This window comes from Nothobranchius furzeri, chromosome 10 (genome assembly GCF_043380555.1).
Source record: "Nothobranchius furzeri strain GRZ-AD chromosome 10, NfurGRZ-RIMD1, whole genome shotgun sequence".
NCBI lineage: Eukaryota > Metazoa > Chordata > Actinopteri > Cyprinodontiformes > Nothobranchiidae > Nothobranchius > Nothobranchius furzeri.
The window spans coordinates 61,568,087-61,583,458 of record NC_091750.1 but is presented as its reverse complement, the minus strand read 5'-3'; the positions used below and the strand labels follow the sequence as shown (position 1 = coordinate 61,583,458).

At 42.6% G+C, this 15,372-nt stretch overlaps 1 protein-coding gene across 3 annotated transcripts in view; it reads left to right on the top strand.

Moving 5' to 3' along the window:
- Positions 1-15,372, top strand: part of dclk1a (doublecortin-like kinase 1a) — a 70,097-nt gene that overhangs the window by 46,018 nt on the left and 8,707 nt on the right. For all 3 annotated transcript variants that reach the window (XM_070555857.1, XM_054730792.2, XM_054730793.2), the window contains 4 exons: positions 923-1,008; positions 12,009-12,090; positions 12,788-12,960; positions 13,769-13,888. In XM_070555857.1, coding sequence (XP_070411958.1) covers positions 923-1,008; positions 12,009-12,090; positions 12,788-12,960; positions 13,769-13,888 — 461 coding nt within the window. The remainder of the gene's footprint in view (positions 1-922; positions 1,009-12,008; positions 12,091-12,787; positions 12,961-13,768; positions 13,889-15,372) is intronic.

Sequence of the window (15,372 nt, the reverse complement as noted above, 5' to 3'; positions counted from 1 at the left end):
TTTGGAGGAGGGTCTCCTCTTTGTGCGTAACGCCGATGCTGAATTTCATCAATGAAAACGCCAAGGATCGGCTCTTTTGTCCATTATTTATTTATGAAAGGTGTAAAAAAAAAATTACATAAAGTTATCCATCACTGCTGTTTCTTCCCTACTTTCATTTTGATTAATCAGATAAATCATAAAGTTATTTGATCTCAGCAGGGATCAGGCTTTACCCAACAGCTGGAGATGTGTTTAGATGAACACTACGACTCAAAATCCTTCAAGTTGTAATCCAAACTAAAAGCCTGAAAACTGGCAGTGAATGTGCTTTTTTTCTGCATCAAGATGGATCGACTCTAAAAAAAATGGTGTTTACATGCAGCAATCCTCAAGGCGTTGGACTAATGGAGATCAGAAATAGAAGGAGGGGAAGAATAATGTTTTTTTTTTCTCAAACATAAACTTGAAAACATCCAGTGAGAAGATGAAAGTAGGTCATAATTTGCATAAGTTAATGATGCCATTAGGCTTCTTTTCGCCCGACCAGGATTGGGGTGAAACATTAATGTGGTGTTCTTGTTTAATGAGATGATGCCGTTGGGTTTATGTGTGCTGATGAGGTCACGAGTGCACTAAAGGACTGCTGCTTTTCATTTATTTATTTATTGCAACACGCAAGCTTCGGACATGTAAAAGATTACAAAAAGTGGATTTTAGTGTTTCTTTCTCCCACTTTTCCTCCTTCTCTTCCTCCCACTCAGCCACATTCATGTGAACGGATATGCGGAAGGGCGGACATGTGGGCTGCCGTCTGACTCTTATACAACTTTTCTGATAAAACACGAGTCCAGTTTTAAAGGACCCTTATGCCTTGGTCCTTATACCCTTCTCATCTCCTAATCCGCTCCATTTTTTCTTTTCTCATTTTTTCCCCCTCCAGTGAACGGGACGCCGGCCAGTCAGCTGTCCACTCCTCACTCTCCCAGCCCCTCCCCGACCGGCCCAGGCAGCCTCAGCCGACGCCGGGTAAGACTACACACAGTGACACACACACAGACACACACAAACACTCACTCACAATCAGACGGTAGACTTCAGCGACAGCTGTGACACATTCCTTCTATGTTCTCAGGAACAGGACAAAGCCGTGACTGAGCTTAGGCCGACCTCATCTTAGAGTCACTAAGAGTACGAAGAAACGTCCCAGCATCTTTAGCGTCTCAGAACAAAGTTGACCTTTGACCTCATCCAGCGCTGCTCTAGGACTCCAACAAAGGAAGACTTGTGTTAAAATCCGTGTTATTAGTTAGAAAATGGATCCATGCCATTTCTACATGTGGTGACCTTTTGTATTTTTGTTGGTTAACACTTGGAGATCTGCTGAAATGTGAGTTGGGAATCTGTAATACTTGATCTAGTGAGATTGGTTGATCTCACATGATTTGGACGAATAAATCAGCTGAGCGAGAGCATGCAACTCAAATGGAAAATCCCAAATCTGCACATTGCAGCACAGTGATGGTGGTGACCTTTTAGCTAAGCTGCTTTTTTTTAATCTGTAGAAACTTAAGTCCCGCTGCAGATTTTGTTTCTTCTGCCTCTTTAATAATTTGAGTTCCCACCTCACACTCAGTCACACACAGCTCACATGAGCATCCACTAGGTGTTAAAAGAAATTACCGTTTTGTTGTTGTTTAATGAGCCATTTTTGGACAGTGCATTTTCTGGCCTGCTCTTTGGCAACAGGGTGGTCGTATTGATGGGGCATGAAGGTCAGCCAAGGCAGCAGCATCAGCTCAGATGTAGGCTGCAGCTTCCGAGAGCTGAAATGGGTACAGTGGAGCTTCCACATTTGCCTGGAACTGGGTCACCATAAATTACAGAGCTCAGAGGAAGCAGGGTAGCACGTGCGCACGTTTATAAACTAAAACGGGGAGCCCTACTAGATATAACCACAGCGCTCTGTTCCGTCCTCCTTCATCGTTCTAGTGGGACAGGGCAAAAAAAAAAAATCCTTCCATCATTTCTGATCTGATCGATTAGACCAAAATGCAGGAAGTTTCAACCTGTGCATAATGGTAACGTAGAAATTAGATCCTGAGCTGGTTTTCCACTGGCCGGGCTAAGTTTAGCCTGGGCCAGTCACAGCGCTCTTTTCTAGAGAGACATTGGGCGGGTTTAGCACCATCGCAGCATTTTTACCATGATGAGAAAAACTACAACAATGGCATTTGAAACGGCTTTGGCATCAGCTTTGGGCTTTTCTTTGAGACATGAGCAGAAAGAGGTATGCCTCCTTGACAGACATCCATAGTGAAGAATACGTGCCATTGTTTGTTGCTCTGATTGGAACGCTACCCAACTGCGTGCGGAAACAGTTTGAAAGGCAACCGTACCCTACGACCGTGCTCTACCGATGGGTCTATCTTACATTTAGCATTGATATTTAAATGACCTTCTTTTACCCGACTCATCTGACAATGTTATATCTCCAGAGGGGATGATGTTGGGCCAACCACATCTAATGAGTAAACTGGATGCTCTTTAAATTCAACTCCACCACTGTCCACTTTTCCCCATCAGCCTTCTTAAACGAGCTTCGCTGCATGGTTAAAATCACGTCGAGGGTGCAGTTCTTAACGAGGGATTATTCCAGGCTTTGCACTCTCTGACCCTCTATATGACGCCTGCGTTAGCTCTGCTGGAAGGAGGAGCTGAAGGCTCCCAGCCCATTATCTCTCTCTCTCTCTCTCTCTCTCTCTCTCTCTCTCTCTCTCTCTCTCTCTCTCTCTCTCTCTCTCTCTCTCACTCTCTCTCTCTCTCTCTCTCCTCTCCACTCTGCATCTTCACACTCTTCAGTAATATTGCGATGTAATTCTCTCCTCTGCTTCTTGCTCTTCTGCCCCGGTAGCAATTCCCTCTCCCACTGAGACAGCTTCTCTCCAGTTCTCACTCACTCACAAGCGCCCTCCCTCCTCCCTCTCTCCAATATGAAAATAATATTTAAAACTGTGAAATTATATTCCATCACTTCAACTCTATAAGCTCTTTTTCATGAGTAGACACATTTTGTGGATGTCCTCTCTCCTTTGCCATCTCTGTCCTAAATGTGCAAGAATAATTATAGAGTTAGAGTTTAAGTGGTGAGGGATCAGACAAAGAGCAGCCCGAAGACCTCTTATGATGAATTATTTAAATGGAAACCGTGTTCCCTCGCCCGGACGTGGGTCACCGGGGGTCCTCCTCTGGAGCCAGGACTGGAGGTGGGGCACGTTAGCGAGGGCCTGGTGGCCTGGCTTTCACCCATGGAGCCCGGCCGGGCACAGCCTGAAGAGGAAACATGGGTCCCCCTTCCCATGGGCTCACCACTTGTGGGAGGGGCCAAAGGGGTCAGGTGCAGTATGTGACGGGTGGTGGTCGAGGGCGGGGACCTTGAGGGTCTGATCCTCGGCTACAGAAGCTGGCTCTTGGCACATGGAATGTCACCTCTCTGGTGGGTAAGGAGCCTGAGTTGGTGTGTGAGGTTGAGAGGTTCCGACTAGATGTAGTCGGACTCACCTCAACGCATGGCTCTGGAACCAGTTTCCTTGAGAGGGGTTGGACTTTCTACGACTCTGGAGTTGCTCCCACTGAGAGGCACTGAGCAGGGGTGGGCATACTAGTTGCCCTCCATCATGGTGCCTGTGTGTTGGGGTTTACCCCAGTGAATGAGAGGGTAGCCTCTCTCCGCCTACATCCTACATGTGGGGGGGACAGGTTCTGACTGTGGTCTGTGTTTATGCACCAAACTACAGTTCAGACTACCCACCCTTTTTGGAGACCATGGGGGGGGGGGGGGGGTTGGTGCTGGAAAGCGCTCCTTCCGGTGACTCCCTCGTTCTGCTGGGGGACTTTAACGCTTGATCTACGTTCCTACCCTCACCTATGGTCATGAGCTTTGGGTAGTGACCGAAAGAACGAGACCGCGGATACAAGTGGCCGAAATGAGTTTTCTCCGAAGAGTGGCTGGGCTCTCCCTTAGAGATAGGGTGAGAAGCTCAGTCGTCCGGGAGGGGCTCGGAGTAGACCCGCTGCTCCTCCACATTGAGAGGAGCCAGTTGAGGTGGCTCGGGCATCTGGTCAGGATGCCTCCTGGATGCCTCCCTGGTGAGTTTTTCCGGGCACGTCCAACCGGGAGGAGACCTAAAGGTAAACCCAGGACACGGTGGAGGGACTATGTCTCTCACCTGGCCAGGGAACGCCTTGGGATTCCCCCGGAGGAGCTGGCCCAAGTGGCTGGGGAGAGGGAAGTTTGGGCCTCTTGCTTTATGCTACTGCCCCCGCGACCCGACTCCAGATAAGCGGATGAAAATGGATGGATGGAGTTTAAAAAGACCGTGATCCTTCTTGTGAGGCGAGCGGCTAATTTCTCATATCTAAAGGGGGACAAGCTCAATCTAATTAAAGGTCAAGCATTTCTCTCACTTGACATGATTCATAACTAAACAAAGTCGTTTTAGTCAAATCTTGGTTGATATGTTGAAAATATGCCACACAGAGCTCAAATCAGATGAATTCTGGGGGCTTTTTTTCTAAATATAGGTGAAATTAGTATAATAAAGGTTATTTGAAATTATAAAAGCAAAATAGTCTCTGTGACTTACTCTTGAGTGTTGCATTTTGACAGTTCACCTCACTGCACTCTGCATTTATTTGGCAGATGCTTTTATCCAAAGCGACTTACAGTTCATAACCTATAGGGCATGTTAGGATCATCATCTAAATTTGTAGAGGCTCCTCAAAGTAGGTTGCTCGCACCGCTTAGGCCATCACAACCCATTTCCTGGAGCAAAATAAGCAGACATTGTGACTGTTTATCCTCACTTTTCACGTATGAGAGGTTGCAGTCGAGCAGAAATCCTTTAAAAAAATTGCAGAGAATCTGTTACACATTCAGAAAAAACATCACTTTTATGCACATGAATTGTGCACGGGTGGCAGACTGGAGCAGTGCTGTCAGAATTACACATTCTCTGCACACTGTGACCCATTTTTCATAAACTGACAGCACAGACTTGAAACACTAGTTTGCATTCCCAAAGTCGTCCATCCCCCCTCTTTGTGTTTGCACTTCTTTAAAGTCCTTTCAAGGCCGTTTTCGTCACAGAGAGCAGCTCGTAATTCTTCACTTTCATTAAGCTTAGCAGGCTGTCTTTGTGAGAATTAAAGCAAGAATGCAATCTTTGAGAAATGATGAATTAAAGGAAGGTCCGTGTTGCAGAAGCTGTGACAGTCAGGTAGATGCACTGTAAGAAATGAAGTGTTAACTTAACCAAGTTATGTCAACTGGTTCAGTTAACCCTTTAAGCGCTAAGCGTCATTACTGACTTTAATGAGCCACGGCTACAAATATGATCCTTCATGAAGTTTCTACTTTACACCAGAAGATAGTGGAGATGTGTGACATTCATGGGTGTGCTTACGTTGGAAGTTTTAGAGTTTATAGAGTTCAAAACTGCCTCCTGCCAAGAGGCTCCCAGTCGGCAAATTTTAGAGGGATAAAACTTACAATTGCCGGCAGGTCTGGTCTTTGTTGACTGATCTCTTTGTCTGATCATGACTGACTCCGATTATAATGCAGAATATTGACTTTCTGATGAAGAAATTCACTCATCCAGCCATTGCACTGCTGCTGCAGCATGCAGCAACAGACAGCTGGTGCTGCACTTACAAGCTCCAAACGCTGGGTTTGAAGTTTGTTTCACTGTGTTTGGGACATGGTGGATGTAGAAATGATGGCAAAAACACTGCTAATGTGACAAACGTAGCGGCAATGTGAAAAAAGCCATATAAAAGGAGAGATGCGTTACAAATGGAAGTCAAATATTCTTTCCCTTGGATCAAATGATCATGACATTCAAGGGGAGGACATCCCTGAAGCTTAACAAGCCCAATAGAACCTGACAAACATGGCTAAAAAGTATTCTCTTGAGTGAGGCCAATATAAATATAAAAATATTACAATATAAAAGATAAACAATGACATTTAAATATCAAGAGCTCGATATGTGTATATATATACATTAAAAATTTCTAAATAACCTGTAAAAATAAGAAGGAACATCTGTAAAAATGATGCAGTCCAATACGGCAGCCTGATGACTTCCTAAAATGCGAATTAGATGAGTGAATTTGCTCCCAACACAAACTTTGGGTCCTAATGAAGAATTTTTCTCATTTACAGTTTACCTTTATCTTTAACCATTTCCAGGCCAAAACCTGTTGAAACAGTATGTCAAAATTGAATGTTTATTTGAAAAAACTCTGGTGCCCAAAGGGTCAATTTAACTCTATATTTCCTTTCTTACAGTGTGTTTGTGTTACTTGCACCATCACTAACACCATCGTCTCACTCGTTAGTCATGCATATCCAAATCCATTGAATTGCATGCTCCATCTCTTATTTTTGTTACTCATGTTTTCATTATTGGCTGATTTATTGTGTTATTTGTGTGTGAGCTGAAGAAGAAATAATAATGCATGACAGCAAAATTGTCTCATTCATCCATTTACTGTTACTTTTCCAGGTCTGTGTTATATTTCTCATTTCATTTTGTGTTGATGTCTGTAGATTTATTTACATGACTGTGGCTGCACCACATGAGAAAACAGTAGTCATGTCAATGTTTTTGTCGTTTTTAAAATCTATTTTGAAAATGTGTAAAAATGAATTAAATGTACATATTAGTGATTTAAATGTTCAGAATACACTCTAAAATGTTGAATTCACTTGACCAACTTGTGTCAACTGGTTCTAGTAAACCGAGTTTCTTATAAACCGAGTTTCTTAAAGTAGCACTAAACAGTTTCTTTCCCCTCTGCCTTGCTGGTTGAAAGTGGAATTGCAACTGTCATAAACAACCCTGCAGCTAGTGCTAACAATGAGCTAACACTAACAAGAGCCAACTAATACTAAAATAAGCCACAAAGTAAAAATATCCACACTGTTGGACAAAAAAAAAGCCCAATAGCAACAAAGCCAGGTCACCATCAGTCGGTGATGTTATAGCTTCGTTCTGTTTCCTCAAACTACAGTAGGCTGTGCCAACATATGCACTCTGGTTTTAGCTATTTTCTTTATCTCCAAAGACATTACTTTCTTACCTTTACTTCCAGGCCCCACCATGATGTCAACAAAAAATGCATACATCTTATTTTTCTTCTTTTTGTGTTTTTAATTGATGATTATCTAACTAACAAAGTTAACTGCTAGCATAACAGGTAAAGCGCTCCTTCTATAGGGCACCTACCCACTCCACAAAATGGGTAAGAGTGGCTTTTGGTCAGTAGAGGGCTGCAGAGTGATGTACAAAGCGAAGACGGTAAAGCTTCTACTCAGATTCTAAACCCACTTTTAAAGGAGTAGCTTACAGTGTTATAAACCCTTGTTGCTTTAATGTAAAGAGTAATATACTTCTACTTTTGACAGAACATGTGACAATGCTGATTACTCTTCGTATTGAAGCAACTAGGTTTAGTGGAACCAGTTGAAATAAAATGGTTAAAGGGGCATTATGGAAGTTAGACACCCAAAACATGTATAGAAATAATAAATTTCTTCTTCAAACATTATCCTTCAATGTCCAGGTCCTGTAGAATGAGCCCTGGCCTTTTTACTGTGATTGCCTGTTTTTCTGTAAAATCACAGAAAAAAAAGAGCTGCTCGGGTCGAGCAGGCTGCTTCATGCACGTTCACGCTCAGGCATAGCCCGTAGCATTTGCTCTCAGTAGCTTTAGCAGCAGAGAGAGAGGCAGTGCCACTTTGTCGCTGTTGTGGGTTCAACTTTCATTTTGGAACAGTTTTTCAGGAGCATGCAGGAGGACTTACCTATCTTAAACCTTTGTCGGCTGTGCTGAAGAGAAAGGGACAGAACCAAATTATTTAATTAATTAGCTGCGTGTTCTCCTGTCCTCTGTCCTCCGGGCCACACACACACACACACTGGACTGTCTCAGCTGTTATTTTCGTTAAGGAGTGTGCACGTACAGCATGCGCGCCTCATGCACGAGCCTACTATTGAAGCTGTCGTTACGCTTTTGGCCTGAGGGGGCAATCGCGAGCATAAAAATTCAAAACTCCGTAAAGTCCCTTTAAGTAAATTCAACAATAATTTCTTAGAGCATAGAGGAAAACATTTGTCAGAACAAAGGATGTTACTCAACATTAGCATCCCTCATTGAAGGGTGCAGCTCATTTTGTTCATGTTTATGTTTCCTTTGCTGTAAATGTATTCATTTCCATTTGTTGAAGTCATTAAAATCATTTCATTTTCATTTTGTCGTCTTTCTTCTCATGCATCTCATATTTTAATGGTTACTCATTATTGAGATAATAATGAAAATAGCTCCTTAGATGTAACAGCATTGCTCCTTAAGCTTTAATATTCAGCAGAACAGAACAGCAGTTATCATCTATGTCCTCAAAGTGTTCGCCTTTATTTGTCTGATTTTGTGTATAATAGTTTTAGAAATGCAGGAATACAGTCATGTTGCTTTTTGTAAAACTGCCACATGAAGAAATATTTGTGAGTTTCTGGGTCAGCTGGAGAATGTGAATCTGGCAACAAACACATGTTTGTCTCTTTTTCAAATTAACACATTCTTCTTTTTGTTTTCTCACTCAATTTTACACTTACTTTGCTGTTTGGCATCATGCGTTAGTCATCTACACTGTAAAAAATAAATGTCAACTGGTTTCACCAAACCTATTTGCTTAAATAAACTTTTTCATATTTTTAAATAATTTTCTTGAGCCAACATGTTCTAAAATGACCCTTTATAGGCTTATTGAAATGTCACTCAGACCCCCACTGCCGTCTGCATCCAGAATACCGGACTTGCAACTTCAGAGTGATGGGCCGCCACTTGACTTAGCTTAGCTTACATACCTGTTGCTGCAGCCTGCTTCCAGCATGTTTCCTGCATGTTATAGATTGTGAACACAGCTGATTTGTTTAATTTAGTGATGAACTGCTCTTCTAGAAACTAATGAAGGCTGAGGAGATGTTTCAGCAGTTAGATTAAGGTGTTAAAAAGAGGAATACACCACGAGGAGACATGTTTCACTTTTGCTTTGACCAAAGATGTTACAACCCCCTCAAGTCCAGGAGGGTATGGGGTTGAAACATAACACAAGGCGAGTCAGTTAAGTCAATTTACACAGTTGTATTTTTAAAACTCTTCCGGAAGGGTTCCTGTGGGACGAAAAGGTAACCAAAAATCTCCCTGAAACTCAGGGGAAGGGTCAAATGCTCAGTAAATAATAAATAGTCTTTAATAAACAGAAATCCACCAGCAGGAGCGAAGTTAGCTAAAAAAAAAACCCCGGCTAAACCAAAACAATAATAAAGGGGGGGGGGGGGGGGGGGCAGCATGGCCTCAAAACTCAACGTGTCCTCGTAAAAGAGAGAGAGAACTTTCATTAAAACCAACCACGGTCAGAACTCCAAGTGGTTTTAAAATATGTGTTAAACGAGAGAGATATCCGACTCTCTCTCTCCTGTGAGTTATTTAGCTCAGTCCACGAGCACACAAACGGGCTTAAAGTCAGTCAGCGGTATAGCACATAACACAAAACAGCCGGCTTCCCATTCAGCTCAGGAATCAGCGTTGGAGTCCCGTCAGGGTTTAGGTCAACTTGTAACTCCAGCGTCTCAGTGCAAATTCTCTGCCCTTATCCAGTCAATCTGATCCGTCTCTCAGAACAGTCTCTTAGTGCCTCGCTCTCGGTTTCTCTCCTTCCTCAGTTCACGCCTCCTCTCCGTCCCAGTTCGGCCTCCATAGCCACTTTTGTTGGCGTCCTCATTAGAGTAACTACTCGCAGCCGGGGTCCGTCAGGGCTCTAGTAAGGCGCTGTCCATGGTCCTGAACAAACGTCTCCTGAAACCAGAGCTGTAACCACACGGCGGGGCCCTCCAGGCCTCCGGGCAAAACTGATGGATGTAACAACAGATAAGACGTAACTGAAACGAGGGGGTGCTCAAAGCAAACAAAACTGCTTAGTATCCCTTCAAATGTAAAGCGTAACAGACATTGTTATACATTATTATGTTAAAAGTAAATGTTTAGTGGAACCAGCTGATATAATTTGAGTAAATTCAATAATTTATTTCTTACAGTGTATCTCTGTTTTTAGATGCTTTTTTTTATTAGAGAAGAGAAACTTTAGCCTTTTTCTTGATTTAAAAACAATTGTTTTCTTTACGTCCCCCTAATTCCCAGGTACTTTAGACTTTCACTGCTTTCAAAAGCAGCCTCCAATCAGGTTTACCAATTAGAATCAAGCAGCATCTGGAATTATAACCTGTTGTAAGTTTTCTCCCTCTAAATCTTAGAGAGGAAGCCTAGGACAAAAAAAACTTCTCAATTTTCATTAAATCTTCCTAGATATGTAAAGTGACACAAACATGCTAGAAAAAGAGGTTTCAAGCTTGAGAAATGGAGCAAGAAGGATGCATCTGGTAATCAGATTCAGACAGCAGCAGAGAGGACAATGCTGGAAACATCCTTAAGTTGGTTATGTAAATGTGCGCTGCATTTTTAATCCTCACTTCTACAGCTGGCGGACATTCTTCCCCGCAGAATAGATCATTATCTCTGCTGCAACCCATCTGCTTCTGCCATCCTGCCTTTTTTTTATTTTCATGTCTGGACATCCTCATTAATCCCCATTTCTGCACTGATCAGTATTCAGCTGCTGAGTATTTACCATTGCTGGTTTGAAGAGCACCACCTCCAGCTGTGATGTCAAAGGTCTGTGTGTGTGTGTGTGTGTGTGTGTGTTACTCTGTTAAAGGAACAGTATGTATCGTGTTTCTGCAGAATTCCATGATTGATGCCAACGGGTGCAGACTCCAGACACGTTCCTCTCTGTTCCCTCATCATTTCCATCTCATCCTGTCTGTCATTCTACCTGTCTCACGGTCGTTTGCACAAAACAGGCAGACCAACAAAAATGGTTCATGGAAGGTTTGAGCTCACCTCCCAGCCCGCAGACAGGAAATGACCATATATAGGCTTCTGTCTCCCCACTGGAAGTTTCATAAGCTGCTGTTCTCCTCTCTGTGAGCTGTTTCCATAGCAACAGCATTTTGTTTCTCCTCGGTGGCAGGAAGAGAGAGGGATAGGAGGAGAGGATAGGGCACAACCAGAGGTAAACCCATGAGCCGGGAAGAGAAAATAAAAAGAGCAGAATGAAGATGTTTTTAAGATAAGGCGCAGGAGGCCCCCGTCGGGTATTAAGTGGGTTTTTTCTTGTTCCCAGAGAAGTGCCCGACCAAACACGGTGTTACATAAAGCAGGCAGAGTCTGACTCACTGCTACATTCAGCTAGGTGCTTTTCAGGTCACAGCAGCAGCAGCAGAGACGAGTAAATCCACTGACAGCTACTTGGGTGAGGAAATAGGACGGATCTGTCCTGGAAATACTTTTTGGATTTAATACTTTATAGTAAATGACCTTTACTCCTCTCTGTCATAATAACAATGTGGCTCAGGATGTATTTTTCTTCCAAACGTTTTTGACACATAGTATTTCATCAGCCTTTGCTGTATTATTACTAGGATGCCAAAATTCACCTTGTTTTTCTTGCTTCCACACCTCCCACTGCTGAACATACTGGCTGAGAAACAGCATCGTAACAATGGCTGGGATCCATTTATCTGGCAAACATTTTTCAGATCTCTTCCAAAGCCCTCTTTCCTCATCCCTGCTGCTGCTATGACAACCAGATGGAAGGTTATGGGATGGAGGGCTTGATGAGGTTTTGTCTCCTGACTCATCTCAACTTTCTACATAAATGGACATTTGCATGGATCTGCCTTTATCAGTGTTTTTTTAATAAGTGAGAAGATACAGAGACGGGTTTTGGGTGACCAATGATTATTGGGAAGTAGTTAATCATCAATTAAAAAAAAACCAACATAAACAGGATAATGGTTTATAGAAGCAGAAATAAAAATGTCCTCCTGTTTTCTTCCTCTCTGCAGGGATCAAAGGGTTCTTCCACCTCTCTGTCTTCCACTCAGGTTCCCAGTCCAGTGGACGATAACGATGTAGTCATTCCAGAAGGTGAGGAAAATTGTGCTGCAACAATCTTTCATCTGTTCTGTACTTGGTAAATATCAGCACCGTCTGAGTCATGCTTCTGACCTTTGATGTGTTCTTCTATCCTGCTTCCGTCTGCCTCTGATTTGTACATTTTGTTCCCAGCTCTATGTTTTCTCACACCTTAGCCCTCCTTGTTCATCTACCACCCCCCCCCCCCCCCCAACACACACACACACGCACACACACACACACAGCTGAATGAATTAAGATAAATGTGGTTTTAAAAGCTGGTCAGAGATGAGATTCTTTTATTTTTAAATCAAAGCGGCCCTGATTCGTAATATGATCTGAGCGTTTCCGTTTTTGTTTTATTCAGGTAGGCCAGAAAGCCATTTCAGTCATAAATTAATTCATGAATAACATTAAACCTAGGAGGACCCATTTCATATATTTGCATTTTCATTCACCAGTCGGTTCCACATTTAAATTTTTATTTGCCAGATTGATTGTTATTTACAGAGGGATCTGTAGAGATTTAGTGTGCAAAAAAACTGTTTATGATGGGCTTTTCAGTCAAACCATGGCTCATCATGCAGTCTATGCATTTTATAAACTATATAAAATACTCATTATCCCCCAAAAAGAAAATAACACATTTAAAAATGAACTTATTTAGATTCAAGTGACTCTAAAACGTTTCAAACCTCTTGTCGTGCAGCTGAGATTCTCGTTGATGCGGTTCCAGCCGTGCCATCCTGCATATCAGACCACTACAAGGTGGGGCGGATGTTGGGTGATGGGAACTTTGCAGTGGTTCGGGAATGTATGGAGCTCTCCACGGGACGGGAGTACGCTCTGAAGATCATCAACAAAGGCAAATGCAGAGGAAAGGTAAGCTAGTATCCAGAGAATAAGACTCCAATACGCATTTCTATCAAGTCAAGTGTAAAAGTGAGAATATGATTTTTTAAGCTGATACCATTTCCAGTATGTAATCAGCTGAGGAGTATCATATATATAAGTATATTATATAAAACTCACCTTTTGCCTCCTTTCCAAGTGGTTCTCTGCTTCTATAAACACTCCAAATGTATAAATAAAACAACTCCAAATACCTGTCCACCTGTCATTGTGTAGTTTGAGGAATTATGAGCAGTTTCAAAAAGTCCCCATTTGTGATGTCACAGAGAGTAGCAGAGAGCCACCTCTCACCTGGAGAAGAGAGTCGCTGTTCCTCCCGGATTTTGGAGCTTCTCAGCTTATAGCAGCCTGAGTGTGTGTGTGTGTGTGTGGGGGGGGGGGGGGGGGGGGTAGTTGGGTGGGCTTGGCCAGCTCCAGCTTGTTTTCTTAAAGTGACAGAGCCCTGAAACGCCTCTGGAAGGTACTGAGGCTGTTAAAAATAAATCTGCTGAAATAAATTTTAGTGAAAGGGATTTGGTTGAAAGAATTTCGTAAACATTTTGAGTATCAACCAAGAACTATTATAACTTAAGAAAAAAAAAGCCGTAGCATGTCTCCTTTAATTCAAAATACACCAAAAGAGCTCTTTGCACATTAAGTCTAGGCTACCATGTCTGTTGATTTTTTTTAAACAAATAACAAAAATAACGCCACATTTGCTGATCACTTGCAGTGGTGCAGATGTCCCTCTAAGAAATGTTTTTACTTTAAGATTTATTTTGTTTTCCTTTTATTTTAGGAACACATGATCCAGAATGAGGTGGCCATCCTCCGGAGGGTCAAACATCCAAATATTGTTTTGCTCATCGAGGAGGTGGACACTTACAACGAACTCTACCTGGTCATGGAACTGGTCAAGGTGTGTCTCCACCCAATAGGCTTTCTCTTACACATGGTCTAAAAAAATTAGAGCAGTTTTACAGAAGTGGAATAGAAAATAAAATGTTGACAAAGACAAACGAGGAACAATAGACCCGTGCAACGAGTGACAAAATTGCGCAGTATGAGATTGAGAGAAGTCCCCGGGCTCTTGTGTGTTCACATTCTTCATCCTCTCTTTCTCTATTTTCACTTTCTGAGTCACGAAATGTTTGTGCATAATTCACGAGCCAGGAATGTGATCCATCTGTTCATGTTGTGGCGTGGAGTACTACAGAACATAGATGGGAACCAGTCAGCGGCAGAAATGTGCTTATGTGTGATCATGTCCAAAGTGGAGAGAGAGAGAGAGAGAGAGAGAGAGAGAGAGAGAGAGAGAGAGAGAGAGAGAGAGAGAGAGAGAGAGAGAGAGGAAAGAGACAGAGACAGAGAGAGAGAGAGAGAGAGAGACAGAGAGAGAGACAGAGACAGAGACAGAGACAGAGAGAGAGAGAGAGAGAGAGAGAGAGAGAGAGAGAGAGAGAGAGAGAGAGAGAGAGAGAGAGAGAGAGAGAGAGAGAGAGAGAGAGTCATCTGAAGGCATTTCACATAATAAACATTCCAATACAGGTCAATTCATCAAGCCAATCAGAAAGAAGTTTCCTAAATAAGGAACCCAGCAAGTTGCATCTGACTGGTGTCAGTGACTTTACAGCAATCACACACACACACACACACACACACACACACACACACACACACACACACACACACACACACACACACACACACACACACACACACACACACACACACACACACACAAATATATATCAAGTAATGTGTCTATGGTTACATTGTGATTTCTTAATAAGTATTCTATTTGGTGAGAGATAAACTTTATTGTATTTATCCGAGTGACTCTATAATTAAATGGGTAAACTAGTAGTAGCACATTCAATGTCAAGGAAAGTAAAGTGTTATTATCAGGAGAGGGAGAATGATTCAATGGTTAGCAACAGTGTTCAAGACGATGACCTCCTCCATGAGGGCACCACAGCTCAGCAGAACATCATTGTAGCTTCTTCTGGGGAGAAAAAACAGAGAAAAAATCAAGTTAACAGCTGAAATAACAGGAAATAATACAGTTAAAGAGCAGATTGTAGAAGAAAGTAGTCGAGTGTGGAAAGTGGTCAGTATGCCCTCCAGCAGTCTAAGCCTGTAGCAGCATAACTACAGAGATAACTCCTGGCTTACCAGAAAATTAATGAGCTGTCGAGGAATATTGGCCTGCTCCCGGAGCTCAGAGATGGATTGCACCGCGCTGTGAATTCACAGACTCACATAATTGTCGAGATGAATCGTGAGCTTGGAACTTTGGCCGAGATTCATTCATTGGCACAAAAGATGGATGCCATCAAGGATAGAGTGGACGAATCAGCACGAATTGGGATAGATTAATGTCCACTATTGGGATTTTGAGAG